We start from the raw sequence: 27,885 nt of genomic DNA on the forward strand, positions 1-27,885 counted from the left end.
CCTCTTCGCTCTCTTTCGCCATAGCCGGTTTTCGGCCAAGGTGTTCACAAATGTAGTGGGCGGCGACGAAAAAGAAGGGGGGGAAAACAGCGAGAGTTTATGGTTGAGGACCGCAGACGATGTTACCAGTCAGCAACGATCCGAGAAACAAGTGACGCGAAGTGGCGACGACGGACGATCGTCAGGGAAGAAGGAGGTACAGAGGTACGAAAACCACATAATACAATTTGGAGTAATGTAAAGACCGCGAAAACCCTGAGTGTGAGAGAGAGAGGGAGAGAGAGAGAGAAAGAGAAATAAAAAAGAGCGCGAAGCAGAGATGCGGAGGAGTACAGGCATATTCGTGGGAGGAGTTCCTGAAAGGGGAAGCTAACAGTCTGTGCCCGCACCCGGACCAGGGGTCCGCAAAAGGCGCAGGGTTGATGGGTCGGTCCTCATCATGGCAGTTGATGGAACCCGGATTGTAACCGGGGGGGATACCTGGGTACGTATCGCTGTCCCCGTAGTCCCCGTCTGCCCATGTGTAACCCACTCGACCAAAATCGAGGTGCCGTGTCCGGAATCCTACGAACCAGTCGCATCGCATCTTTGGCATCGTGCTGCCACATTCCTGCCAAGGTACCTGGCAATTGTGCGCAGAATATCTTTGTATTTTTGTTTCCTTTTCTCCTTTCCCCCCTCTCTCTTTCTATCGCTCGCCCCCCTTTGAATCACGCCCTCCAGGCTCCAGCCTCTCTCTGTCTGTTTGGGGCTCGGGATTGAGGGGCGCTTGGATACTTCGCTCACCTTCTCCTTACCAAAGCGAAGAGGAGGGAGTCCCTGGGAAACACGAGAAAAAAAAAAGAGACTGTCGGTCTTGTCACCTAAAATAGAAACGATAAAAGAAAAGGGGAAAAAACCGCAATTTTACCTATCGCGTCCCAGGATGCATGGTAAATAATCGAGTCAACGCAAAAAAAAAAAAAATCGACACGGAAGGGGGCTCAGCAAATCGGTAAGCATCGTCCTGGTGTGCTATGGCAGGACGTCGCGGAGGATAGCTGTCTCACCCGTAGCCCCGGGGAAGAACAGTAACGGCACCCGTAAGCAATGTAGCAGAGGCAATGGCAACCGACGTGGAAGTGATAGGGGAGGCATGCCTGCTTGCCATTTGCAGGCGTCTGGATGGTTGTGTAAGGTACCTGAGCTGCTTCCATGTACCAACATGGGTGAGGGAATCGTTGTGTGATTGAGGACAGGTGATGGCGGCTGACCGCCTGCCTTCCTGACCTCACGGCACCTCATCGAGAGGCAAGGTACAGAGGATTCAAGGTGCGGGCACTATGCAGTCCCTAGTAACGGCGTGCCTTTGGGGTGGAGATCTCGACCTTGGCTTGGTGTGCTTGTGCTTCTGCTTGACCTTGGACGACGTCTTGGTACGGGGGGCGCGCCGAGGGGAGGTAAGGGTCACGGCCGGGTACATGCAAAGGAGATGCAGCTGTTGCAGTAGTCGCAGAAGCTTCGAGCCACGGCTGCAGCGGCGAACGAATATGGCTGTTGAGAAGCGTCGTTGGCCTAGGGTCTCGCTGTGGCGGCGGTGACCACATTGGCCAGGTCGAGCAAGGCGGCGCGCGCGGCAAAAGGTGAAGTGCCTCTAGAAGGTGGTCAGTCACCAGCTGCATACTCATGTCGACGCGAGTGCCGAGGGACAAGCTGGCAGGCTGGCCAGCCGATGGGAGAATCGTTCGCGCGCCGTCTCCCGAGCGAGATGCGATCGGAGTGTCGTCCGGCCAAGTTGAGGGCCACGGGGAAGGGTGGAGGGCAGAAGCGGACACGAGGGGCGGGACGTAACGCTTCCAAAGGCGTTGTGCTACAAAGATGCCTGAGGTCGTCGGCCAGTAATAAGGCCACGCTTGAGGAGCTATCCGTCCACGGTACTTTGGCTTACGCGCATCGTCTTAATACCATATGGGAAGGTGCTGCGCCCCTTTGATTCTCGATTTTGAACTGGTGACTGGGCCCAAGGCTATTGAACCAGGGTTAGGTAAGACAATATCCGGCGTTGATGCTTCTACCAGACACGATCGCGTTGACGGACATTGATTGAGGTGCGGGTTGCTGACGGCGACCATTGACGACTCGACGACATGTCCCCTCCCTCTTCATCCAAGGAATCCACGGTTCAGTACCGGGCCTCTGCCCACAGGTAGGTCGGCCCAGTTGCCTCAGTTGGTTGGCAAGGAACAGACTTTTTGGAGCGAGTCGGGTCGTGCAGCAGGGAAGTCGATGCGGGTATGCAGGGTGTTTCCGACTGGCAATGTAAAGACAGAATCGACAGAAAAGGCGCAACTAGAGAAGAGTTGGGGTTCTAGGTACAGCAAATAACTAGCCCGTGATCAAAGCCATGGCCCATGGTCATTGCTCCAAGGTGTCGTGTCGTGTCGCGTCGTTTTGCAAGGTCAAGGTCAAGGTTGAGAGAGGCGGAACGGGGCCGGAATCCGGAGCAAGCCCTCGCCGGAGGAAAGAAAGAGGAGGGAGGCAGGAGCCAGAGTAGGTGCGGGTGCGCAAGTAGACCGTAACCCGAAGTTTCTTGGTGCGCTGCGCAAACTGGGAGCACACACTCGTGAAGTATAGTAGTCTACAGGTATGTTGGACACTGCTCTAGTAAGTCTCGCGTCCAAAACTGGCCATGTAGATCCTTAGTCTAAGCAGGTGTCGAATGACACTGACATCTGCATCTGCTTCTGCTAGTGTAACTCTCGTCTCGGCCCCTCCTTCTTCTTCGTCCGTGCCATGAATGGCTCATTAGTGGCTCGTGGCTCGACTCTTGCCTCTACTCCGTACCTAGGTAGGTATGTTAGTTGCTGAATCCGGTGGCTCCTCCCTCTAATGTGTGATGTCGGGTCGTCGGGGGAAGAGACGGAATGCAGCGAAGCACCGCCCGGCGACCGGAGGCAGACGTTCCCAAGTTTCCCATTTTAGAGCCTTGTTAACTGTGCCCCCCCCCCCCCATGGTTGATGCCTCGTGCCAACCTCGCGCCCTCTCATCCACCATCAACCCCCTCCATCTCCGTCACCCCGTTGTTCGCCCCGTCACCGGCCAGGTTAGTCACTACCATGAACCCCGGCACAGCGACCAGTGCCACCGTCGCGACCTCCCCCGTCTTCTTCTTCTTCTTCTTCACCGACCCCTTACCCAGGTCCAGGCCACCATGCGTACCAGGCCTCTTGTCCAGTTCCATTTCCCAGCGCCTAATCCAGCATGCCCGCCACTCCAGCAGCGCTTGGACGGTCATTGAGTGGATAGTTCTTGCATGTTTTGACGCTGGGGAGTACAGTGCCCCTCACAGTGTGTGATGCCGATATTAACCCGCACCGACTAGAAAACTCAAATTGGACCGGACAGGGTTGGCCAGGCTAAAAGTGCCATCAGAGCCGGGGGACTGAATCAATCCCGCTGAGAAGCTGGCCAGTCAGCATCGTATCCCCTAATGGGCCCGGCTCCACCTCCCATCTTTCTTCCTGAGGTGCTCCTGCCTCCCCCATTCGAAATTTCTGCCCAGATAGGGACGTATCATCTGTCGGACCTCCTCACACGGGTCACAGGTCCGGGAACGTACGTGTGCGTGCTCCTTCCGCCAACCCACCTGTTTTTTCCACTTGAGCTTTTGCACTTGCAGAAAGCAAGTGTGAACGGATATTTGTACCCAGTTACGGATATTTAAGTAGGTATTCACATGCCTACAACAGGCCCGTCCCTCAGTCTACACTTCCAATGTGAAGTCTAGGTACACTTTTCCTTCTCCATCTCTCTCTCTCTCTCTTTTTTCCGTCTTCAAGAGATAACTGTGGCTTCCTGCTGCGAACAACGACGCACCCCTTGTTCCCTTTCTACGTGAGGTCCGCCCAAATTAAATTTCGGGCCTGGAATGCCATGGGCATTGCCTGCCTACCCACTTCCCACGGCTTTTCGTCCGGTCTCCGATTCTTGCCAAACATTCGACGACGGCTCCCTTTTCATCCCACTTTATCCGCTGAACCTTCTTCTTGCTTTGTGGATGGATACCTGACCTGTCCTACCCTACCCTACCCTACCTACATACATACCTACCTACCTCAGCAATTCGGCCTGCTTTATGCTCTCGGCATGCCGTGTCAACACCTGCTCAACTGCCTACCTCCCTGTCGTCGCAGCGCACTATTGACTATCGACAGCAGGGTCGGTGGATCACGGCTCCTCTTCACCTCGCAGAACGCAGGGCAACGACTCGAGTCGCCTTGCTGTGCCTGCGCTTGACCTTTATGGGCCCCAACTACTTGCTGTGCCTGCTCCTGCCACCTCCCCTCCAATTAACACCCCTGAGACCCGGGGCCTTCGACATCATGATCAGGACCCTGGACCGGCACCCAGACCCCCGCCCGCCTTGATCCTCGCCCACGCCCACAAGCAAGTCACCTCATCGAGGGCACATCACCGTCACCTTCTCCACGTCCCCCCACAATGAGACTCGCTATACTCTGTACTGCGCGCGCACTCTAGAAAGCAGACAGAGAGGGGTGGACGGGATCGAAGCGCACAACCGCTCGTGTTTCCTTCTCAGGTACGTCGCAGCGCCTACTCCCGTTTGTTTGGCCCGCCCAAAGTCAAAGTCTATCGCGACTCTCGCCAGCGCCGTTGCATTCGGTTCCTTCGCTCTACGTACACGATGCACCTTGCCTTCCGCTATTGGTTACCCTCTAGCTCGTAGAGTTCAGCGGCGAGTCCAGTTCGATCTTCGCCTTCACCTTCATTTATCTAGGTAGGTACCGTATCTCATCTCACATCGCGCTTCCGGACTGCGATGCCTTGTCTTACCTTACCTTGTCGTCACATCAAGTCGGTCTCGTCTTCGCTGTTTGCCCGTCCTGACGCCAATCCTACTTTGCTTTGCCGCGGTAACGCGTATTATTCCCCTTCGCCCATGTCGATGCCGTCTACTTTGCCTCAACATGCCAGTTCGCTTCTATACCGGCTCAAGTATCTAATGCTCGCTCTCGCCACCTAGTCAGCCCCTCACAAACAGGATGATGCCTCCCCTACTCACAGTACCTGACAGCAGGTGTCAGCGAGTGTGGACACGACTGCTGGTCTGCGCTTCTCTGCACCGACAATCCAAGCCGTTGAGCTACGCATGCAAGTGACAGCGCTAATCGATGCACAGCAGTGTAGCACGCTGCGGGAACTACATCAACTTCAGACCAGTTCACTTCAGAATCGACATTGTAGACCGCATCTTAGCCTTGTGTCTGTGCACACGACTATTCCCGCGCAGACCTTCGATGCAATTTTGAGCATCTGGAGCTGGCCTCAGAGAGCACCGCTTGAATCAGCAACTTTCTACAACGGACCTGATCAGACGCCAGTATAGAGCGCAGGCCGACTTGTTCTGCCCATCCATGGCACCGTCTATTCGTTGCCGCGTTGTTTCGCTCCGCATGCAAGCGAGTTGCGGGTCAGGTCGGTACGTGCGTCTTTCATCGACCGCTTTTGCAGTTCGTAGGTTCCGGAACGAAGCCTCACAATCTCCGTTTACCGAACACGGCAAGTTGACAACAGACAAGCAATAACAACCACCACGTCGACTTGCCGAGCACCTCTACGGATCGCTCTTTCGGGATGCCGCTAAATGATTGTCGTACGACTCCCCTCTCTTGGAGACAGCCTTGACTGGCAGTCCCCGGCGGCACGGCTACATGGTCGATCACGGTTCCTCCTGTACCGCCACTGCGGGATCGTCTAGAGCTACACCACCGAATGTCACACACCACCCTGGACGGCCTGTTTTCCCGCTGTCAACTACCCGCTTGCCCTCCACCAAACCAAGAAAAAGTCTGTGCCCCCAGAGGCTGAGTCTCTTCCCTAGTCTGGTCCCTGGTAATATCAATCTTCTCTGAGAACCCTCGCAGGACTACTCGTTCAATTCTCGCAATCCACGGGTGATGCGTGTCCGGAGCTGGTACTATTTCTGCGGTATTCTTGACGCCCCTCACCTAAAGAGTACGCCCCCCCCGTTCAAGCTGCAGACCTCGTCGCAGACCAACGTTCGCGGCGGAAGCACCCCTTGCTGGATGTAACCATCCGGGGTGGTCCAAGGGGGTTCACGGCGAATTTCCTGTGAGATCGCGCGGGCACGGGGCCGTCACGCCTCTCGTCGAGGCGGATTTCTTGGTGCAGGTGGCTTGCCGCTTGCTTGTCTGACCAGCTATCATCCTAGTCGGTCCACCAGGGAGCCCCTAACGGCCTTGATGGGCCCAGTCACGCCTTGGCCGCTGCTCGATCCACCAGGTGTATGATTGGCCATTGAAAGGGCTTTCATGCCTCTGGGTTTCTCATCATCCTTCTCATAGTGGAGAAATGTCTCTGAGCAGAGAAGCTCGGCACTCAGTGGCAGACTGTTTCCGACCCTCTCGATCCATGACCGGTTTGGTGATGGCCTGTGTTTCGAGATCGAAACACTGGACAGGGCTCGACCGGGCTGTGCAGACATGGGAAACACGAACTCACATCAGATAAACAGCAGCGCCATCAACAGCCGCAAGTTGCGACTCGGTCAACACAGACCACCAATTACTAAAATGTAGCCCCCTGCAGTTAAGGGGCTTGCTTGCCGTTGTGGTTTACGGCAATTCCTGGTCCCTAAGGCCAGGTTTCTCTGTTATTTTTACACGCGAGGGTCGGGGGTTTGTTTCTGGGAAACGACAGCTTCGCAGTTCTCGTTTGTGGGTTGCAAGACCGAGATTATCCCCTTTCCCACCCATGACCATATTAAGCGGGCTAAGGTCTATATCTGCTATGTGTTATACCCCTACAACCAAGAATGGCCCTTTCTCATCGTCCCCTATCCTGTGAAGGCACATCGATACATTGCAATGCCGACGTTTTGTGGATGCACTATTTGTCGGTTGGTGAAAAGCAAAAAAACCGCGTTTTCATTACTCTCGTTGTTTGGGCTTCAAACCTGCTCGAATCGACACACAACAACACATCTCTGGACGCATTTTCGATGGCTCTGTGCCATGGCTAGCGGGAGCCTCAGGTGTTTAGGCCGCCAACACAATGGATTGGAACGTGTGCGGCAGCCATGCAATACAAAATGGTCAGCACCAGACGGTAGGCTTACTTCATTTGATGGGTTTCGTGTTGCGACCCAACGCGTCCAAGGTTCTCTGTCATCAATTCTCCGAGTCGGGTTTGCTCCAAGAGCATGGAGCCTGGCTGGAGACAAGCTCCAACAAGCCACGGGACTGCAATGGATCGACGGAGGGCAACCTGTCCTGAGGGCGCCACAGGGGCGGGGACGAAATGAGGGCTTCAAAGACCGTGGCTTCGTTCTCACGCGGCAGTCGGCTCCTGGTGGCATTGCTAGACGATGTATACGCCATTCCTACTGAACCCCACCCAGAAAAGCAGGAAACAAGTCCAGGGGACGACGAATTCAGGGGGAGAACGGGGGACGGGGGCACACGAGAATGGCGCAAGACTCCCTGATTCTCTGTACCAAGCATCTCGTCTGGACCTTGTTACAGTTGCAAACCGTCTTTACCGAAGAGGGCCGCTCCCTGCAATCGTTGCCCACATCTCTCCGGTCATGGACGAATTAATCTGGCAGCAACTGGGGTCTAAGCTCCTTCGGGGCACGTTACCGGCAGAGCATACCCCTTTGGGAACATGCCCCCCCGTCCTCGTAAGCAAACTGTCGCTCGATTGAGAAACGCATCTTTTCTTTTCCCATATCCCGAATCCCACGGCCTCGAGGCCTCGAGAAGGAGCAGCCGCCCGTTGTTCATCATCTGCTGGATTGGGAGCGGCTTTCCAGGTCGAACTGGGTGTCACCGGGGGTCCTCACTGCCCAATCTTTTGATTGTTTGGCCGGAATAAGTGTTGTCAGTGTTGAGTCAGCAACGGCCGCCACAGCCCTGGCGCTGATCGCTCCGGCAAATACCAACGGCCGCCCCTCCTTGGCTCCAGTCGGCAGCGCCGTTGGCCGCAAGCGCACTCACTGACTGGGTGTAAGCCGCCACACGGGTGGGCTTGTCAATAAAGTTTAGTTCGTCGTCATTCGACTGTACAAGTATGTTGGTTTGGGTGCGCGTCTTCCAAGGGCGTGCTTGCCGTCGAGCAGCCCACAAGCACCCGTACCCGCGCACAATCATAAGATGAACTTGGGGAATGGCGATGGGGACATCCCGCGAGAAACGCAACATGGCAAGCCCTGCTCGGTTCGCCCAGCACAGTGTCCAACTCTTGCTCTTGATTATAGGACAGAAAATAAAGAAAAAAATAACAAAAAATAAGAAACCCCTGACCAGGACACCGACTGACAGAACCAGTAGCATTGTCGCCGGGGAACTCGACTTGCACAAAGCCATCGAACTGAGGCGACACAAACGAGCGAGTGTCTGGATCAGATGGTGGAAACGATCTCGTGGCGCGTGAGCCGTCCGGCTTCCCACACACTTAGCGCCGATTCTGGGAGATGTTTCTAGGTAGGCCGTACCTAGGTTTGGGGGAGAGAGGGGGCGGCCTGAGCGCATTGCCACGCTTGACGACAGAACGCCAGAAAGCCGAATAAACAGTTGCGCTTTCGCACCTGCCGCGCCGACTAGCCTTCCAAATCGGCCTCACGTTCCGAGAGCGTGCCAGGGTGTAGACAATTGGCAAATGACTGAGGCGATCAGAAAGGTTTTCAGGGCCTAGAGGAGAACCTAGACCGAACGACCTACATAAGGGTCAAGGACATCTCCATCATCGGCAGGGTTTCCGTACTGGCGCGCTTATTGCTGCGCGGAGGTGCAATCTGATTTTGCTCTCTGTCTCTCTTTCTCTGACTGTCGAAAGGGGGAAAAGGAAGGGTTAAACCCGGCTGCAAAGTCCAGACCGGGTCACCCAAACATAGCCGGTCACGGAGCATAAACAGGCAAGGTAGAGGCGTCATGGCGGCATTTGAACACAGGATACGACTCGGCGGCTCTTCATCGCCTTCCACCACTCATCAGAAGCGCCGTGCCCCTGCTAAGGGAATGGTGAAATGGCATGCCATCGTCGGAAAATGATGACGCTCAATGCTGCAGTTATCATCCGAGATTGCCTGCATGGGCATGGCAGGACGAATAACGCAACAGGGAAACTTCGGCCGAAGGCGGTGGCATTGTCCATGCTCCATGTCTTCTCTCGACTTAGAACAGAAGCAATTTGCATCACTTTCGAATATGTGGCGGTGCAGCCCTATCGTTCCTTGGATTTGTTTCGACTCGCCCGCCCCCCCCCCTCCCCAGACACAGTCAATTTCGGCCCTGTTACAAGAAGGGAAAGGGGAATAAGAAAGAAAAGTATTGAGAGAGAGAGGGAGGGAGGGAGGGAGGGAGGATCCGTGGCAGTATTGGGGCTGTGAGACGACTCTGGAGCGACGTACCACCAAGACAGGTCCGGCTTGCCGACCGACCATGCACGAACGACGGATGTTGATGGGGACGGATATTGGCCGATGGAGAATACTGGGGGGGGGGCAGATGGACGATGGGTTTGAGTTAGTCTCGCCAAGCGGTCGTGCACAGGGCCTCGATACACCGTCCATCACCCATCGGCAAATGCAAGATTCAAATGTCGTGAAAACAACTACATTGAATCGTCTTTTAGATCCTTTTGACAGGCCAGGCCATGTACAAAGACTTAGTGCACGAATACCCCGCAACGCCAACATCTTCGACCCATCCGCCGCAGCCCCTGTCCTCCCCTTTATCCTGTGCTCGTCATCTCCTTTTCTTCTTTCTTTCTTCCTACCTTTCTTCATGTTTGTTTATTCTTTTTTTTTTTTTTTCTTTATTTGGCACAAATCCGAAATGATGATGGTGATGATGATGTTGTTGTTGTTGGCTGAGGTGGAGGGCGGGCGCTTTGGTTTTCCGGGGCCCGGCCATTGCTTGTTTCTGTCGACGACCATGAGCCAAGGCACGGGGGGGCTTGACCGGCACCGCTATCCCCTGTTCCCGTTCAACGACCTCCATTTAGCCTGGAAGGGCCGAATGCTAAGTCGCGCTATGCCGACCAATGCCAATCTCTTCGACCAATTGGCTTACTTGTTGGACTTTGGCCTCTGAGTTTACCTAGCCTCTTGGGGGAGGCGAGACGTCAACAGGAGAAACAAGGTGCGGCTGCTTCTGATCGTGGCGTCTTTAGTGCAGGCCCGTTATCCCCACTCGAGCAGTTCCTCCGTTGCCATACAGCCTAGCCTGTCTCAACTTCCACCTTACAAAGTGAGAGCCCATGGTCGACGACGATGGGCGTCACATCCACAAGCAGACCTAACTACCGTGGACCACGTCTGGCCCTTCCTTCTTGTGCAGACCTTGCATCTCGCCAGTGCTCGCAACCGGGTCTGCTCAACGAATTTCGCAATGCTTGGGGCCTGCCGGACAGACGCCTGTGCCCAAGAGAGCAGGACTGGTTCCGTTGCTGATGCTGCAATAACACCACTGTTTATGCACGAGACGTACGGATGGCCCCTCGGCAAGGGGAGAGCATGTAAACAACATTCCGATTATATGGCGGTCGGCCGTGGGTACCCCGGCTCCCTTTCCTTCACAACGACGGACGGCACCCGCTATCCTCTCTCGGCCCCGAGGTTCCAGGCGGAAGAGAATTCACCGGTCTGGACCTGTGTCGCGACTGGTTCCGTCGAACGCCCACCTCTTGAAGCTGCAATGGCTCCCGTTTGCTCACTTGCCCCTGGAGTCCTGCATAGTGTGTTCCGCAGTCACACGCCCGGCTCTTGTCGGAGTGCTTTTGTGACCGCGCAGTCCCATACGGCTTCTGCATCGACGTTGGCAAAAGCCCATAGTGAGACGGGTTCCATGGTACATAGCCAAGTCCCCTCCCCCCCACTTAAAGAGATCGCAGGCACACAGATCACGTCGATGGTCGCAGGCAAAGCAGGCATACGAAGCTGTAATCGACGGACGGTGCGGCATGACGGTCTAGAATGCTGAAGCAAGCTGGCAGCCCGCGTGCAGACAGTGTGGCCGAACTCGCATCTCCGGCTCGCTTCCCCGGACAAGGCGCTGATGACGAACCGAGTAGGGGTAGCTGGATGCCGCGTCCTGCGTTGGTGTTGTCGTCTATCCGGTGCCACCACCCATAGGGCCCCTGTGTCCATCAATCCCCAGACCTGGACAACGTTGGTCTTCCCCGCCTGCCTCGTTCACATTGTCCGCCGAAAGAAACCCGGCGCAATGACGAATGTACAACTGGAAAGGGGGGCGCGAGAGCGGCTTCTTCGTACGATTATGATGGCCCAGCCTCGATATCTCATGCCAGAGCGACTCGCGCGATTGTTAGAACAAGGTCCTGTTGAAACCCTCTCGCCCTCCCCTCCTCTCCCTCCTCCGCGGCGCTGTAAGGTCGTATTGAATCGCAAGATTCTTTCCGAATCAAAAGTGGACCTAGGGTCGCAGAGACAAGAAACCTTTTTCTGCTCCCTCCTCCCCGGCTGACTCTGGCCCGGGCTTCTATTCATGTTTGTCTTGCGCCCCTGGGGGTCTGTCTGCGACGCCCGCCTCGTCGACCATCTCTATCTCTTGGGCGTGCGTACAACGCATACGTATCTTTCCTACGCTCTATATCTCGCCCATAGCTTGCTATGACCGCTCTTGGCGACACTCCACTTGTCTTGGGCCAGAAGGAAACTGCAAAGTCCGACGAGAATCCATCAGCAAGACTACGACGTGAGGTATTTCGTGACTCCTCTAGAACCCACGGCACTTGGACCCCGTCTCCACATCCTCAACAGCGTCGTCGACGTGTGCTTGATCCCCATCCGGCTCACCCTCCCCGAGTCCGTGATCCATGGGCAGTGTTCTGTGAGGGAGAGAAGAAAATAGGAGAGCGTGTGCAAGCTTTGGCAAGGCCCGGCTTGGAAATGAACGATCACCATCCAACGAGAGTCGAACCCCCCCCCCTTCCCCCGTGGATCTTGGGCCACATGAGATTATGGCTTTTACCTAGCCTTTCTCTTTTTCAGAGTACTTGACGCGGATTCTAGCGTTGCGTAGGTAGCAGTGGGCGGCAACATCCTCGGCACGACCACAACGACGATGACAATAGGGTTGTGCTCTCTCTCTCTCTCTCTCTTCATCAACGTTGCACGCAACGGATCAACTCTGACATTGAGGAGGGTGTGCACGCGGGTTGCATACGCACCGGCGATCCAGAGCTTGATAGGTGGCACCCCTACTCCTTTTTCTCTCAGCATGCCGTGGTATCCATCTCTCTCCCCCCCCCCTCTCCCTCTTTCTCTAGCTCACTCTTCATCTGCCTCATGTTTTCCCTGTCATGGGACATATGGTGTACGGGGTATGGAGGTCTTGCGCCCAGGGCCTTGGTCTTAAGACCTTGGATCCGGGGTCTTTCAACTTGGGTGGATGGACGTCGACTCGACTCGATCCTCACCACCTTCCATCCCCCTTTCTTACCCACCACCCCCCCTCTTTCCCTGACTCCTGCAACGCTCGCAGTGTAACTGTAGCGAACTGTGTTAGTGCCGTGGCACTTCTTCGGATCGTTTACTTCTGATGTTGGGCTGCCACGCCTCCGGTCAGCCTAGCCGGTTCCGGGTTTCGTGGCCTGTCTTCTGTCCTTGCAAATGAGCATTCAGGCGGGCCCGCGAGATCTGAGCAATGTTCTGTCCGGACCCAGTAGGCGAAGGTCAGTCCGGTGAGTGATTAGGGTCGAGGTATGTCTGGTTACCTTAGGTAGTCCACGCAGGTTGGCCAATGGCCACCAGCTAGCTTGACACCCCCTGGGCGGCTTCGGCTCGTAGTCGTTTCTAATATCTAGACCGACCACTGACGCCAGCACCCTACCTATCTCCGTCCCTCACCAAACTGCTTTCTTTCGTAGGGGGTGGCGACGGGAGGGAAAGCCGCGACGGTTGTGAGGTTGGCAGAGTAGCAGTCGTTTCTCAGCAACCCCGAGGGTCCCCCTCGACTCCTTTTCGCCTGACACATACCTCGAGCGTGCGCTGCTATGTCTCTGTCTCTGTCTCTGTCTCTCTCTCTCTTTTTCTGTCGTTTCCTTTCCGGTTCACCTCCCCCACCATTTGCTCGAAGGTACGCTGTGCCTTGCGTGACAAGCCTTTTCCGACTGTTACCTGCTTCCCCCTCCAGCACCACCCTCCCAGGACTTGGAGGGATGGGGCGCCGAAGGAGGTGACAGGGCTAGGACTAGATCTTGGAAAGGCGTCACGGAGTCGTCCATCGCCCGCGCAGTCGCCCGCGCCAGGCGTAGGTGAGACTGGGAGGCACGTGTGCGTGGTATCCTACATGTCAGCCCGCCGGAGCATACTGGGGGTGGGTTGTGACAAGAGTGCTGGGGTATCTTGAGCGAGGCGTGTGGCGTGTAGGAGTTAAGGGAATGACAAGACATGGAGAAACAGAGAGAGAGGGGGGGGGGGGGTAAGAGAAAGAGAGTAAGAGAGAGCCTCTTTGTCCAAGCGGCGTTGGATTCGATGGCACGCTGAGGATTTTCTTCAATTGCAGGCCCCAGACTTTCGTTTTCTTGTAGTTCTACTACTTCTCATTTGGTTCTCTCTCGGGGCGTCCCTGACCCCCATGGCCCCTTTTATTGTCTTTCCTTACAAGGGCCTGGTCTGTCTATGTCCTCGCCCCCACCCCTTTTTCGTGATCAAACACGCATGTGTCTCCTTATTGTGGGAAAGGGGGGAGAGGCGGCGGGCGGGCAGGTTTGATATGGCCAATCATATTGTCCGCGGTGAACGGATGGACAGATGGATGAGTAAATGGATGGGTTATATAAACAGATGCCGTCGTCAGAGCCAGCGGTAATTACAAGCTGGAGAGCGAGGTTGGAATATAGGAAGGGGGGTAACAGCAACATGCCGCAGCGTGTGGGACTTGGCACCATGAGATAGTAGATAGTTAACGTTTAATGATCGAGGTGCGGAGTAGACCAAGAGGATGAGGACGCTCGACGCTTCCCGCTGGTCCTCCCCCTCCCTCCGAGCCGGAATGCACTCCGAGGCTCCCAGGCGAGAGCGGCCTAGAAATCCCGCGCGTGTGGAGGAGCGAGTATCATCGCGTCGTCGTCGAATTTGATTCCATCCTCTGCGGTGCGGTGGAGGAGGAGGAGGAGGAGGAGGAGGAGGACGTGTTGATGGATCGGCTCGGCTGACGGACGGGATTGGGCGCGGAACAATGGAGTTCATTCGGGGGCGTCTCTGCCTGCCTCTCTGAGCCCCATTGATGGCAACCCGTTCCCTCCTCGAGCAAGTAAGTTGGCGCACAAGAAGACGTGAAATACCGTACCACTGCTTGTCCCATCTAGCGCATTTTTCTCTTCTCTCCCCGGTCAATTACTCATCGGATGGCACAGGGAAAGTAAGTTTTCGGATTTCCGCATGGGAGAAGGGTTTAGGGCCACTCACAGAATTTCCCCTCTCCTTTTGGCAGAAGCCGAGTTTAACCTCTTGGTCCAAAAGCCGTCGGTCGAGAAGGGGTTGGCGACGTGCCTCTCGTTACGATGCCGGTTGAGAATGCGGTTTCATCACATGCGCGGCGCACAATATTCTCAGCCAAAGGTTCGATAGCTCATTAGGGTCATTAATAGTCTTGTCTGATCTGTCGTCCCGTCGTCCATCTCCAAGTTGCCTTGCCACAAGCGCTTGACGCTCTCATGTCTATCACCCGGACTGTATCGTATCCTGCTGCCTGTACTTCGGCCACACAAACATCTTCATCCCTCGTCGCTGTCGTCTTCCTCATCGTCCAGGGCCATCTGCACGAAGCGTCTGATCCAGGCCTCCTGCGCCGGGTCGAGCTCACCATCTTGGACCAAGCCGATACCGATCTCCCCGTTCCTGTTGACGACGGGCACCCGGTGCGCCTGGTTTCTCGGCGGGTTCTGCCGCCGACCGCCACGAGCATCAACGCCTCTGTTTCCACGCCCACCACGTGCGCCTCGCACTAGAGGGCCACCTCGTCTAGCGGGGTTGACCGGCGCCGGTGGCGCGGCCGGCGGGACAGGACCGTGGGCTGCTTCCGCTCCCGCTGCTCCCCCTCGACCGCCGCGAGGAGCGGGGTCGGCTCCGATACGCAGAACGAGCGGTCCCTCTCGCGCAACACCGCCCGCCGGAGGGGGCGGTAGCGGGTGGACGTCATCCGCCTCTGTATCTGACTCGCTATCGTCCGGCTCCTCGATCTCAGGGACAATGTCGATGATCTCGACGGGCTCGGGGGCCTCGTTCTGCGCCTCTCGCGCACCGCCAGCGAAGCCATAGTCGACATTGTCGCCATCACCGGCTTCGAGCTCCCAAAGGCGCATGTAGCACGACGTGAACTTGCCATTGGGCTGTTCGTTAAAGTGGGCATATGGGTTCCTGGGGTCTAGCCAGGCCGAGCATAGATAGCAAAAGTGCGAGGCGCAGCGGAAGCAAATCATGTGGTTGCACCCGTGGCTCTTCTGCGCCGTGGCTCCGCATGTCGGGCATGGCGTCGTGTGCAGGTTGATGTAGTCGATCGAGGCCTGCTCCTCGGCCGAGAGCTCGCCCTGATCCCGTTTTGGCATGCAGCGGTAGAACTCGCCATGCCATGACTGGTAGCAGCGGCTGCAAAAGGCGAAGCCGCAGTCCTCGCAAATGGCCAGTAGGTCTCCGCTGTTGAAAGCCTTCATCTTCTTGCCGTTCGCGCCGCCCTGCCCCTCGGCGCCTTCTTCGTCCTCCGTATCCTCGTCCGAACTCTCATCGACAACCTCCAGCCCCTCAGGTTTCCTGTGCTTTTTGGATCTCGCAGCGCCCTGGCACCACGATCGGGGGCAGTATATGGTGTTCTTGTCGGACTCGAGCTCATTCTTGTACTTGAGGGTCACGTAACGAGTCACCGTCTCCTGGGATAGGCCCATCTGCAGCAGTTCACTGGGGCTGATGGACGTTTTGACCTTGCGTTTCTTGCCCTTGCCCGAGCTCTGCCCTGCCTCGGCGCGCTCTTTGGAGCAATTCGGAGCAAGACAGCGGACGGTTGCCAGGTCTCCCTCTGTAATGGCATTATCATAGAATTCCTGCAAGCATTGGATACAGAATATGTGTCCGCAGTCGAGCATTTTGTGGCACACGGAACCTTTCTTGGGATCTGCGCGGCAGGTTAGCGGTTAAGCGCCGACAACCTTCAGCCGTCAATCCTAGGATCCCCGTACCTAGACAGATGCCGCAATCAAAAGTCTCCTTCTCAAACGAAGCTCGAGTAGCCTCTATGTCGTAGTCCAAGATGGCGATCTTGTGCGACGGGTCAATCTCCAGAGTGCCATTCCCGTCAACCATGCCAAAAACATCGTCCGACGCTTGTTGGATGTGGTCAATGTACGTGAAGGCGACCATATCGCGGCCCATTTCCTCCCATAGTCGCTGGCCGTCGCCCTCCAACTTCTTTGTGACGTCCCTGGTAAGCCACGGTGGCGATGTGCTTATACTGACGTTAGGCGGCTTCCCTGCCGGGTAGCCCTCGGGCAAGTCGATGCGGACCACGACGGCGGGGAGGTGAGAGAGCTCGTGGGAATCGACGCGGGGTTCGGCGCCCGGGATCAGCTGGGCAGCGGCAGTATCCTCGGCATTGGCGGCGGCGGGGAACGTGACGGTGACGGGCTTTGCGGGATGAACCGGTAGTTCAATTGTGAAGCAGTAGGGGCGCCGGTCGTCGGGCTGAATCTCGGGAAAGATAGCCTGCAAGGAGCCAAGCTCGTCTTGACGCGGGTCGTCGCTGTCGTCCATTGCTACCGGTTGAGGATGGCGTATCTCATGCTTTCGGAGACGGCTGTGGAAGTGAGTCGAGGCTCCTTGCTTGATGTTTTGTCAGAGGCCGCGCAGATTATGTGATGGAGAGTTTGTGCTCCTGTGGATTAGCGACGAACATATACAGATAAGTATTTGCGACGCAGCGAAGGAAAGCAACGAGTGGCGAAGTCGCAAAAATGGTGGTGGTTTTATTTGGGAATAACGGAAACGGCTGCGGAACACGCGAGAAGTGCGACCGGCTATGGTAAGACCATTCTTTTCTGGTACACTCTTTTCGGGCTAAAGTGGCAAAGGGTTTTCAGTTGCGCTACTTTTGCGAGCTGCTGATGCAAGACAGCCCTGAATAGAATGGAATAAAAAAAGGGCTGGCCTGGCGCGGTGTGACTGACAGACAACGGGCAATGATGACTCCTTTGCCGTCGGGAATCGCGGGGCAGCGGGCAGAAAAAGAACAAAAGAAAAAGAAAGACAGGGATTATCTAATCAACTCTTGCGTCTTTGGCAACGCCGCCCACTGCCCCCCCCCCGAGTTGCACTATTTCCATTGGTGGGGTGCAGAGCTCCCTATTGGCCTGAGCTTGGATCTATGCAACCTGACGTAGTTATGCAAATATGGAGAAGAGAATAAGCTGGCAAGTGCGCCTGCCAGCACAGCACAGCATAGCACAGCAGCACTTTGACATTTTCTGGAGTGCTGTGCACCACGATCCGCGACGTCTGCTCTAACTTTACCAGCCGCTAGGAGGAGTTGGAATCTCGTCCGCCACAGCATTTCAACCACCTCTTCCCCCCCTCTTTCCTAGGTCATATGGAGCCTCGCTCTTGAGTCTTCTTTCATTCTTGTTAAGAACACCGACTTACCTAGAGAGGCAGCCATCAGAACCTGAGCTGAGACCGGGAATGCAGTCGAAGCTGCGCTGTTGAAAGTCATGGACCAAGACACGAGACCTCTAGCCTCGCTCTCCCTTACCCACGTTTACTATGTGAGACCAACACACTCCCCCTCTTCCTCCCTCTTCTCTCATCGCCCCCAAAAATACTGACAGAATCTCGTCGTAGGACCCCGATGACCCCCTCTCGTTCCTGTGCGCCTGGCTCGCCCTGCTCCCGCAGGCCCTATGCATAGTCTACGCGACCCTGATCTGGTCCACCCGCGAGGTCGAGATCGCCCTCATGTTCGCCGGCCAGCTGGGCTGTGAGGCCATTAACTTCGCACTCAAGCGCCTCATCAAAGAGGAGCGACCCCGCCGCATCCACGGCAAGGGCTACGGCATGCCCAGCTCCCACGCCCAGTTCGTCGCCTACTGGTCCATCTTCCTCGCCCTGTTCCTGCTGGTCAGGCACCGGCCCTCGTCTGCGCGGCGGCACCACCGCCCGTACTCGCTCGTCGAGCGCGTTGTTGTCAGCGCCGCCGCGCTCGCCATCGCCGCCGCGGTGGCCTGGAGCCGGATATACCTCGACTACCACACCGTCAAGCAGGTGCTGGTCGGGTGCCTGGCCGGGTCCGTGTGCGCCGTCGGCTGGTTCGCGGTCACGGCCATCGCGAGGGACCTAGGCCTCTTGGCTTGGGGCTTGCAGACCCCCATTGCGCGGCTTTTCAGATTCCGGGATCTCGTGGTGGAGGAAGACCCCTGCCAAGCTGGCTGGGACAAGTGGGAAGAGAGGCGCGTGGAGGCAGACCAACAGAAGGGCAAATAAAGCCCGGCATATTATCTTCAATCAGTTTCATCGCGTAGGACCCAACGAACCTTGCCTGCCTGTTGCTGCTGCTGCCAGCCCCTTCTCACACCAAGGGCTTGCTATTCCTTACACGCAAGTGTTGATGTCACAGCTATAAAAGGGGGAAGAACCGGCAGTTTGTTTGAGCACTTTTGGTTCATTGAGCTACCGTGCCTTCAGTAGTATAGATGCCCTCTCTAGTGGCTTTTACCTCCGCTCTCCGGTCCATCTCATAACTAATCATAACCATCGTGTCCACCCATCCATCCATTCATTTTTAGAGTCCCAGTACTCTAGAGTTAGTTACTTTTCCTAGGCCCCCACGCTCTCCAACGAAAGCCTTGCCTGTCCACACATCGTACACAGTGCGTCGTCGCAGAAGCATCGTCGGAGAGATAAAACAAAACAAATAATTTGTAGACTTGATGTCGTACAGGTATCTCCGCAGGAAAGGAAAAAAACGCCATCCAATGAAGAAAAAAAAAATAGTAAATATAAGAGAAGAAGAAAATCCGTGTTGAGGTGCGCCGTCAACTCCGGTATAGGACCACGAAGGTCGGACCAAACGCTTTTACCGCCCGTCTTAGAAGAGTTCATTCGTCTAATTCATGACTTCCGAACGGGAGAATATCGGCGGCAGTGCAGCTAGCTTCAGATCCAGTCGCGCTTGTCGTGCTGACCAGAACATTGGCAATTCTGCTTGGTGCACTTGACAGGCGCCTTCTTGCGCTGCGCGGGAGTGTTGAAGCCAACGCCCTGAGGGCTAGTGACTCTGGTCTTCTGCGGGCTCTCGGGTCGGTAGACCGCCGGGCTAAGGGTGAGCTGCTCCGGCTCTTGCTCTTGCAGCTGCGACTGCCTGGGCACGGTGACCCTGGGAACAGACGGGAGAGCCCTCATCCGCAGATCCTTCTCGCGACGGATGGGCGATGACACCAAGGTGCCATCCTCCTCCGAGTCAGACGACCCGCTGTCGCTGGCAACATCGACCTGCGCCAAGGGGCTGGGCCGCTTGGAGGGCTCGGCGTCCCTGTCGTCAGGGCAGCTCAGGCTGTTGACGCTGGCGTTGTTCTGGAAGTAGTGCGAGTCAAGAGGCGGCATGTCATCGACGTTTGACAGACGAAGGCCGATCTGCACAGTGGCCGACGAAGCGAGGGAAGAATCGCGACGATGGCGGAAGCCTTGAGGGTGCATTGATGGAGGAGGTCTGAGAAGCATCATCTCGTCCTCGTCAGGAATCCTTGCACCGGGGGCGTATGTCTTGGCCGGAAGCAAGGTGATCGACTTGGTGTTGTTGTTTTGTTGTTCGGATGGAAACAAGGAGTATGATCTCTTGCGAGCGTGGGCTTTGGGGACCTGGTAGGTCGAGACCTGGGCGGGCTCGGGTGTCTTCACAGGAGAACGAGCCGGCTGCCAGACGGCATTCGATCGGAGAGGGTTCGCGTAGGTGGGTGAGCCAGAGGGGCTCTCAATGCGTGCCTCTTCCTCCTTCTCAGGCACTAGGCTATCGGTGCTGTCCATCCGTCGAAGGGATCGTGCCTGGCCGACGGGATTCATCATGTGGTTTTCGTATTCATCGTCACCATTATAGACCCGAATTCCGGCCTTGAGTTTCTTACGATCCGACTCCCACTTTCCACTCTGGCGGGGGCCGATAGTGGAGAGGGTATTTGATCGCAAGAATAGGTGCAAGCCGCCAGTCATTAATCCAGACACGTTTGCGACAACAGAGGCGATCATGGACAGCGTAAGGGACTGTCCCGTGGCGCCCCGCTGTTCCGTAAAGGAAAGGTTGAAGAAGAAGGGGACGAGAAGAGTCTGGCCGCTGTCAGTTTGATGACACCCGCACGGGAAGGGACCGGTCTACTTACAGTCGAAATGAAGGCGACCGCCAGGAAGTAGACCATCCTGGAGGCGGCGACACGTTCGCTGTTCTCTATCTTGGCATTGTTATGGAGGCGGAAGAAAATGATAAGAGTCGAGGCAAGCAGTGCCACCGAGATGAAGGTAAGCAGGACGAAACATCCCTCCTTCCAGCGCTGGACGAACCAGAAGAGCGAGGCGAAGCAGAAGTTGGGAGGGCGGACAAAGAGAGTAACGAGATAGGTGACAAGAAGGAAAGTGCCGACGATGGCGAGGCAAATCGTGACGTTCCACTTGCTGCGAGGCGGCAGCGGGTTCTTTCGCAGAGACCGGAAGGCCACCTCCAGGGCGAATACTAATTGAATATAAGGAACAATAAAGACCGCTGCGGAGACGGTTAGCGAGGCTCAAGTGGTCGGGGCGCGGGAGTCACGAACCGGGCAGCATCATCTGGGAGGTGATGGTGCACCCCAGGGTCAAAAGGTGGTCGAGTCCAGTCGACTGTGCAACAGCGAAGACGATGCCCTGGACGACAATTCCGACAGACAGGATCAGCGGAAAGGACTCGGCAGGTCCAACAAATGTGAAACCATGTGTTCTATTGCGAGGGGGGGGTGGGTTAGCCAGCGGTCCTCGTTCGCACGGGTGCTAGTTAGTTGGCGTACCTGAAGCCGAACTTTTGGTTGTTCCTCTTGGCTGTTGCATATCCGTCCCAGAAGATCCCGATTGCTGTGGCGAAGGCGGCGACGACGTTGAAAACAGCGAGGATGATGGTCGAGGTTCGAATCGATTTCGCGGCCTGGAAACGGAACTGGTTGACGATGGCCGACGTCGAATTGCTCGTAGCCTTGAAGGGACCTCGTAATGAATCCCCCACGCCATTGCCGCCGCCCGTCGTCACGCCGTCGGCATTAGCCCGCGTCCACAGGTCACCATATCCCCAGCTGTCCATCTCGTCGATTGTTCACCTGGCACTGGTCGAAGAGATGAGAGAGCGCAGGCGTCGAGCCGCAGCGGTGCCAGATATTAAATCGCTTTCCGAACCATCTAATCCATAGACCGGTCGAAGATGTTCCTGTCGAAGGAGGAAAAAAAAAAGAAGGAAAAAAACACACAATGTGAAAGGATGAGGATGATGGAGGGAAGGAAGAGGGAGGATGGAGAACGGAACGGATGGGATGGAGAAGTGAAAAGAGTAAGTGAAAAGACAGGATGGACTGGAGAGGAGTGCCGCTCTTGGACGAAGGGCAGACCAGACGAAACAGACACTAGGCAAAGTTGGGACCTACGAATAGAAACAAGGAGCGAAAGGACCAGCCACTCAAGAGAAAGGAAAGGGGCCGGCCTGAATGTGGGAGAGACCACTGCCAGAAGTCCAACGGTTAGAGTAGAGGCGAGGGGACGTCGCATAAAGAGGTCAAAAAGGCATCATAGAAAGGCGAAAAAGAACGCGAGAGGGAGAGAGGCCCACCTCAGTAGGGACTGGCAAGGGAGACTCAGGAAGGGCCCCCGCGCGGGCCAGATGAGGTCCGGAGAGTTAGCCAAACCGCCAAATGGGGCCCAAGTCCAATTTTGGGCAAGGGTGAGATACACTGGTGGGTTGTCTAACAGAGGATGCCAGACTCGGGGGGGAGGGGCCCAGGCAAGGGTGGGAAGAACAGGCTATCCAGACGAGGAGGAAGGCCATGAGCCCAGGAGCGGGCGAATGAGAAGCAGCCTGTACCTCAGCTCGGCCGGCAACTGGATGATGGGCAGTGAGGGGCTCAGATGGGGCGAACATATCGTGACGTGCATGTTGCTTGTTAGAAGATGTATGCGAGGAGCCACAAGACGGCATCGCATCTGGCCTTGGTCATCGTCGAGAGCGGGCTCAGGACATGGAAGACAGGGCTGGGCGCGGCATGCCAACCATGCTCATCACGACTACGCCAACTTTGGCTGGACCGATGCCTGGTGCTATGTGCCCCTCCCACCCCTTACACATATTGCCTTCCTGCCTTCCAACCTAGTGATGGAGAGAGACTGATGCTCGACGGAAAGACAAGAGGGCCTATTGGGAGAACGGGGGGCTGCGGAGGCAGAAGGCGGGCGGGCGAGTGGTGGTGCAACTACTGGCTGGTTGAGAATGCGCGTACGCCTGTTTGTGTGTGTGTGTGTGTGTGTGTGTGTGTGTGTGTGTGTGTGTGTGCGCGCCAGAGAACAGCAGACAGAGGCTTGAGACAGGCATTGAGTGGCGATGAGGTGAAGCAGTGATGTAACACGTCTTGGTTTCGTCGTGTCGCCCAAAAAGCCCGAGCCCCTGGCTGCGTGGTTGAAGAAAACAAGGTTTGACGTTGGACTTGAGCCCCCAAATCTGGGGGGCACTAGGAGAAAACCTTCTTTTGCTATGCCTTTCTGGGACTAGTGCAGTGCGGCACAGTCGGTGCTTCAAACCGGTGCAGGGATTACAGAAGGGGCGGCTGTTGGCGATGCCGAAACCTTTTTTGTTCCTTCTGTTCCCTCCCAGGCTCTCTTCCCCCAACGCCCTGGCACACCGCCCCCCCACCTCCCTCCAGCTGTCGGCTCGCCCAATCGTCGACGACCCTGCGGCCCCGTCTCTTCTGATGTCGGCCAACCTATTGTCTGGTGTTCGGTGTGATGTGTACCTGAAGCCTCTTGGGGGAACCGTTGGGTGTGCCGCCTGTACAATAGTTCTATTGGTAATCGCCTCATTTCTCTGGCAAAATTACATTGGCCGACTTCACCTCGTTCTCACTTTATTTCTCGGGTGTTTCTTTCGGGCACCACGGCATTCCGGGGCACAGCGAAGTTGCGTGTATTGAGTCAGCCACTTTCTGCGAAATGCGCCACTGCGTGAGTCGCTCTGCTCACGTCACAAGGCTCATCGGAATGGGCGGCGGAGGACGGCTGACAAACACAACCAGAGGCGGGGTGATATTCCCCCCAGTGCCAAGGCAGCACCTCGTCGACACTTTGACTTGGTCCACCAGCCCTATTCACGGGATGTTTCTGCCAGTCGGAGGGCCTGGGCTGTTGTAGCTATCTTCGTCCTGCACGTGTCTCTCCCCCTTACCCCGGGGAGGAAGAAGGGGGGGCTTGGCGTTTCCAGGGTATCGATGCAAAACCGCTTCCTATCTCACATCTTCGAGGGCCAAAGGGTATGGCGCTGCACAGGATACCACCGCTGTTACTGGCAGCCTGCAGTCGACCAGGCCATAACGGGCGAATCGAATCCCGTTGGCCGTTGATCAAGTTCGTCTGTTTCCACAGATTTTCGATCGATGAGGCAGCTGCCGTGTCATCTGAGCCGAGATGGCTCGGACGAGAATCGACGACAAGGATTGTCAGTCTTCTCTTACACGTTTGCATCGGTAGCCTTGTTGGGGGTGCTGAGCTAGGTGCGAACTGACCCTTTCCCATCTCCACACTGCCATCAGGCTAACCTGTCCATGGCTAGAGCGATGCTGCAGGCCTGGCCCGTCAGACCTGCGAGCCCCGTACGAAAAGCGATGGCGTTGCGGCTTGCGGCCTGTCAAATCTGACTACCAAGAGCGCTAGGTAGGCAATGACATGGAGCGAAGAGCGCCTTGCGCGATCCGTTGAACGTTGGACGGGAACACGACAATCCTTCGCTTGAGGGCGGGGAAGGGAGATCCCATCGCTTTCGCCACGAGGCAACCGTAGCATAATGGCAAGTCCAAGTCGCAAATTTCGACGATCATCAATTTCGGTTGCCGCTTTGCCCGGTCGATACTCACATATCGCTTTATCGTCAACTGACACGAAGCGCGAGAGATTAAGAGGGCCGGCCGGCGACGAGACAGGGAGGATGACAGGCTGCCGAGCCCAGCGCAGTGGGCATACCGAGACAAGCTCAGAGACTAGTCAAATAGTGCGACATTATTCCTCCGAATGGTGGACAAAGATGGCACCAGCCCACATCTGGTGCCACAAGCCGTCAAACACTTTAATCAACCTCCAACATGTCAACCCTACGGATATTGAGAGCCGTTGCTAGTACGGGCGCTAGTCACAACCTTGAAGCGTATCTTGGCTGCGTCGCTGGCCGCCCTTCTCTCCATCTATCCATCCACCCATCTCCCCCCCACCCTCTGGAAATGAGCTCACGACGACTGGCACACCGATGGAAGATGGTTGCTCCGAGATTCAGGGACTGCGCGGATTTGTCGCCGTCACTGCAACCTTCACCTGTAGGTTAGGGGCTCGCCCATCGTCCCGTCAGTCCGGGGAGGCCCAAATTCGCTGCTGATCCTGTCGTCGCCGTCGATCAAACACGCATTCAGACTGGCGTACCGTACATCCAGGGGTGGGGCTACAAGGCCATCATGAGAAGATTCCCCTCGCGGTCGTCATCTTACCATGTCCAACCACAGCGGGCAGAACCGAGACTTACTCTAGCCGCTCGTCGCTTTCTAGGAGATGGGGGGGGTCTTCGATGCCATGGTCCTCGACGTTGCCTATTATCTCGCCAGCCGGTGGCAGTTGGCTCGGCAATCTACTTTGCACGGAAGGGACTGGAAGGTCCAACTTGGGGGAGGACATTTCTGCCCGCCGCTGCGGATCACCAACGCAATCTTCTCGCCACATTTGCCACCTCCGCGTCCTTCGATGCTGTTCTTGGGACGAGCGCCAGGAAACCTGGAAGCTGTCATCCAAAAATATATCCCGAGTCTCGCCATTTCTTTCTCCCCTCTGGATATTCTCCTAATCTCCGCGGCTTTTGGAGCGGGAAGGGGGTCATCCAATGTCTTCTGACGGCGGCTGTTTATGGTCTCATCTGAAGTGAGAGCGAAAGCACTGCAACAGGCTCCTTTGAGAGCGGGTGTTTCATCCCAGCCGCCGTGATTGCCGCTCCAGCGACCATTCAACGGCCATTCAGCGAGCGGGAAGTGGGAGCGTGGTTACTTTTCCCACGACTGTTCACCCCGTTGCGGCTGCGATGTAACCAAACGACTCGGGTTCGAACTGGGCGTCGTCATTTGCGCGAACAGAGTTCTCGTTGGAACCGCAAGGTGACCAACCATTACAGAAGCTGGCCGAGGAATGAGTCGAGGACGTTCGTAGCCTGCCCGCGCGCCGACGGTGTCCGGTCCGGGACACTGGCAAAAGCGAGTTGGACCTTCAAAACGGCTTCGCCATGTTCTATAGGACACTGAGTCAACCCACCACGACGGACGTCGCCTTGGCGAGTGCTGGGGATGCAAAACAAAAGTTAAGATGGCAGTCATCGCCGGCGAAGTCATTCGCTCCGGAAGCCCCGCATGGTCGCCCTGCTAGACTGTGCTCTATTCTGCGAAAATCTGCCTCACCGGACGATGGCCCATCTCGGCAGGATCCCCTGTCAACCCGCTTGGCAATCCCGTCCTTTCCTGGATCAGATGACGGCGCATGTAGAGTGCTGTCAGATGAGTTAGCGAGAACGAAGATGATGGCTACTGACTCGCCGTGTGCGGCCGCGGGGACACTTACTCAAGCCCACGATAATCGGGAGAAGTCGGCGAGGGTGTGTTGGGCCCGGTCGGTGCAAGAGCTGCTTGATAGAAGGCAGTCGGCCCGGCGATTGCGGCGCGACACTGGGCTGCTCCCACCGGCAGTGTCGTTGGCAATATGTTCAAGGATTGCTCATGCTTGAGAGCTGCTGGGAGACACCGCCTCTCTAGTTACTGGTATTGCGGACGCACGTACACGGATGAAGAGCTAGCCAGACAGTCCTGGGCGGAGGAAACGAAAGAATCAGTCAGGACGTGGAAAAACCACCCGTCTTGGTTCGAGAATATTACGTCCGCCGGGACGTTTTCTCTTTGCAGTCTTGCATTTGGCTGGCGCCAAGATACCACAGAATAGTCACCACCGGCTTCCAGTAATTAAGCAATTAACTAACATATCCTCCAGTAAACATGAACCACTCAACAAGATGGGCAGCTTCGTGGACCGGAACCCCGCACACTATCTTGGTCAATGCGGCGAGCCGGTTGACGAACTGCCAGCCCACGCGTGAGTGTTTCTGCCCGCAACTGGCCACCGGACAAGGCCCGCCTGTGTCGTCTCAATCTTTTACAAGTGTACGAGTCGGGGCACTGTCCATGACGATGGCCAACGTACGTGGTTGTCGCAAATTGATTACGACGGATACAGAGACTGCCCCGGCTCTGTCTGCCCTTTTGTGAGACGTTTGGACCAAGACGTGGCGTTTTCTTGGTTCACATAGACACATACACACATACACATTCTCTAAGCCACTTGGTCCCGCATGATGATCGTCCGGTTACAGCTTCTAGAGTATCGAGTCATATCTGTAGATCTCCCCTCCGCGACTGTAATTCTCCCGGCATCGTCGCTCGTCCAACGTTTGCTTTTTCGCCGGTGGGTGGTCGCCGCATCACCGCGCCCCCGGTCCCGGAACGTGGTCCTTTTTGCAATATTGCGGGAAATGAGAGGTGCAACATACTCTACGCTACGGCCAGGGAAATGTTGATGGACTGTCGCCCGGCATGAACGGGCGAGCGGGTTGCGGCTGCTGCTTATCACAATGGTGCTGCTACCAATGGGCCTGCCAATCTCCCGCGGCTTTAGACTTCCGTCTGTCGTCGGAAAGCAGAGCGCCGCATGATCTCATTTTAGAGTAAGAGGTAAGTAGATTATGTAGACGTTGAACTACTGGTGACCATCCTTATTGATCCTTCGCAGTCGATTTGCCGCTCGAGAAGTGACCTAGTACATGCTTGTGTTGTATCACCTGGACCGTTTCTACTCAGCAACAACCCGAGGGAGGAACTAAGACATCGCTTTTCACTTTCTCTGTCGGTCCGGCAATGCTTCTTCTCAGTCTGTTGCCTTTGCTTTTTCGTGCTTTGCCTTGATTGTGACGTGGGAGGCGTGATTATTTGTCAGGCTCCCCCTACTCCTACTCAACTCGCTAGAACGAGCAGTTCTTATTCTGGGACAATGGCCTGAGTGGTTACCTTTTTCGAGACTGGAGCGACTCTAAGCTACAAGAGTTTCGATGTCAGCAAATATGGTAGACTGGTAGGTGGCATTCTCAGCACTGGCGCTTCCATCCCCAAACACCCATGACAACGGATCAAAGTGATACCGGTCAGATATATGCTCTTAGCATGATGCTAATAAGCTAACATCTGTAGACTGCATTGCTTCAGGCGCTGGAAAATTGAAGCCGTTGGCGAAATCCCCCAGCAGCCCTTCTTGATGACTGCTTGGTGCTTCAAGGATGCATACTGATTCTCTCAGTCTCTTCCACACCAAGTTGAAGAAACCTAAGCATGCTGTCAGGTCCATCATCCGTATGTCTGCTTCCCTTCCATCGTACTCCGACCCTTCTTCGTCGCCCATTCCCTTCGCCGTTCCACATCTGAGATGCAACTCGAGTCGACTTCCCATAGCATCAGCACTTCCTTCCCATGGACTTGATGTCGGTCATTGTGGACTCATCTTTAGTACACTGCCTGTGAAG

The 27,885-nt window shown here is 56.0% G+C and overlaps 6 protein-coding genes across 6 annotated transcripts; 3 read left to right on the forward strand and 3 right to left on the reverse strand.

Annotated features, from left to right (window-relative positions):
• Positions 1-3,023: 3,023 nt before the first annotated feature.
• On the reverse strand, positions 3,024-3,275 carry CDEST_04887 (uncharacterized protein; the record flags this gene model as incomplete). Its single annotated transcript, XM_062921046.1, has 1 exon — positions 3,024-3,275. The coding sequence occupies one exon, from the start codon at positions 3,273-3,275 to the stop codon at positions 3,024-3,026; it is 252 nt and encodes an 83-aa protein (XP_062777097.1).
• Positions 3,276-3,470: 195 nt separating this feature from the next.
• Positions 3,471-4,727, forward strand: CDEST_04888 (uncharacterized protein; the record flags this gene model as incomplete). Its single annotated transcript, XM_062921047.1, is given in 4 exon segments — positions 3,471-3,595; positions 4,232-4,301; positions 4,432-4,580; positions 4,592-4,727. The coding sequence occupies 4 exon segments, from the start codon at positions 3,471-3,473 to the stop codon at positions 4,725-4,727; spliced, it is 480 nt and encodes a 159-aa protein (XP_062777098.1).
• A 9,874-nt stretch (positions 4,728-14,601) lies between these two features.
• On the reverse strand, positions 14,602-17,241 carry CDEST_04889 (Putative Zinc finger, RING-type, IBR domain, RWD domain, Zinc finger, RING/FYVE/PHD-type). Its single transcript, XM_062921048.1, has 2 exons — positions 16,220-17,241; positions 14,602-16,155 (listed from the first exon to the last, which is right to left on the reverse strand). Exons 1-2 carry the CDS (start codon positions 16,788-16,790, stop codon positions 14,765-14,767), a joined length of 1,962 nt encoding a protein of 653 aa, XP_062777099.1. The 5' UTR covers positions 16,791-17,241; the 3' UTR covers positions 14,602-14,764.
• Positions 17,242-17,521: 280 nt separating this feature from the next.
• On the forward strand, positions 17,522-18,910 carry CDEST_04890 (Putative phosphatidic acid phosphatase type 2/haloperoxidase). Its single transcript, XM_062921049.1, has 2 exons — positions 17,522-17,797; positions 17,874-18,910. Exons 1-2 carry the CDS (start codon positions 17,744-17,746, stop codon positions 18,510-18,512), a joined length of 693 nt encoding a protein of 230 aa, XP_062777100.1. The 5' UTR covers positions 17,522-17,743; the 3' UTR covers positions 18,513-18,910.
• On the reverse strand, positions 18,795-22,436 carry CDEST_04891 (uncharacterized protein). Its single transcript, XM_062921050.1, has 4 exons — positions 21,059-22,436; positions 20,831-20,991; positions 20,402-20,778; positions 18,795-20,348 (listed from the first exon to the last, which is right to left on the reverse strand). Exons 1-4 carry the CDS (start codon positions 21,343-21,345, stop codon positions 19,185-19,187), a joined length of 1,989 nt encoding a protein of 662 aa, XP_062777101.1. The 5' UTR covers positions 21,346-22,436; the 3' UTR covers positions 18,795-19,184.
• Positions 22,437-26,205: 3,769 nt separating this feature from the next.
• CDEST_04892 (uncharacterized protein) lies at positions 26,206-26,581 on the forward strand (the record flags this gene model as incomplete). The annotated part of the gene is made up of 1 exon (XM_062921051.1): positions 26,206-26,581. The coding sequence occupies exon 1, from the start codon at positions 26,312-26,314 to the stop codon at positions 26,579-26,581; it is 270 nt and encodes an 89-aa protein (XP_062777102.1). The 5' UTR covers positions 26,206-26,311.
• Between the last annotated feature and the right edge of the window lie 1,304 nt (positions 26,582-27,885).

The sequence above is a fragment of the Colletotrichum destructivum genome, chromosome 3 (genome assembly GCF_034447905.1).
Source record: "Colletotrichum destructivum chromosome 3, complete sequence".
Classification (NCBI taxonomy): Eukaryota; Fungi; Ascomycota; class Sordariomycetes; order Glomerellales; family Glomerellaceae; genus Colletotrichum; species Colletotrichum destructivum.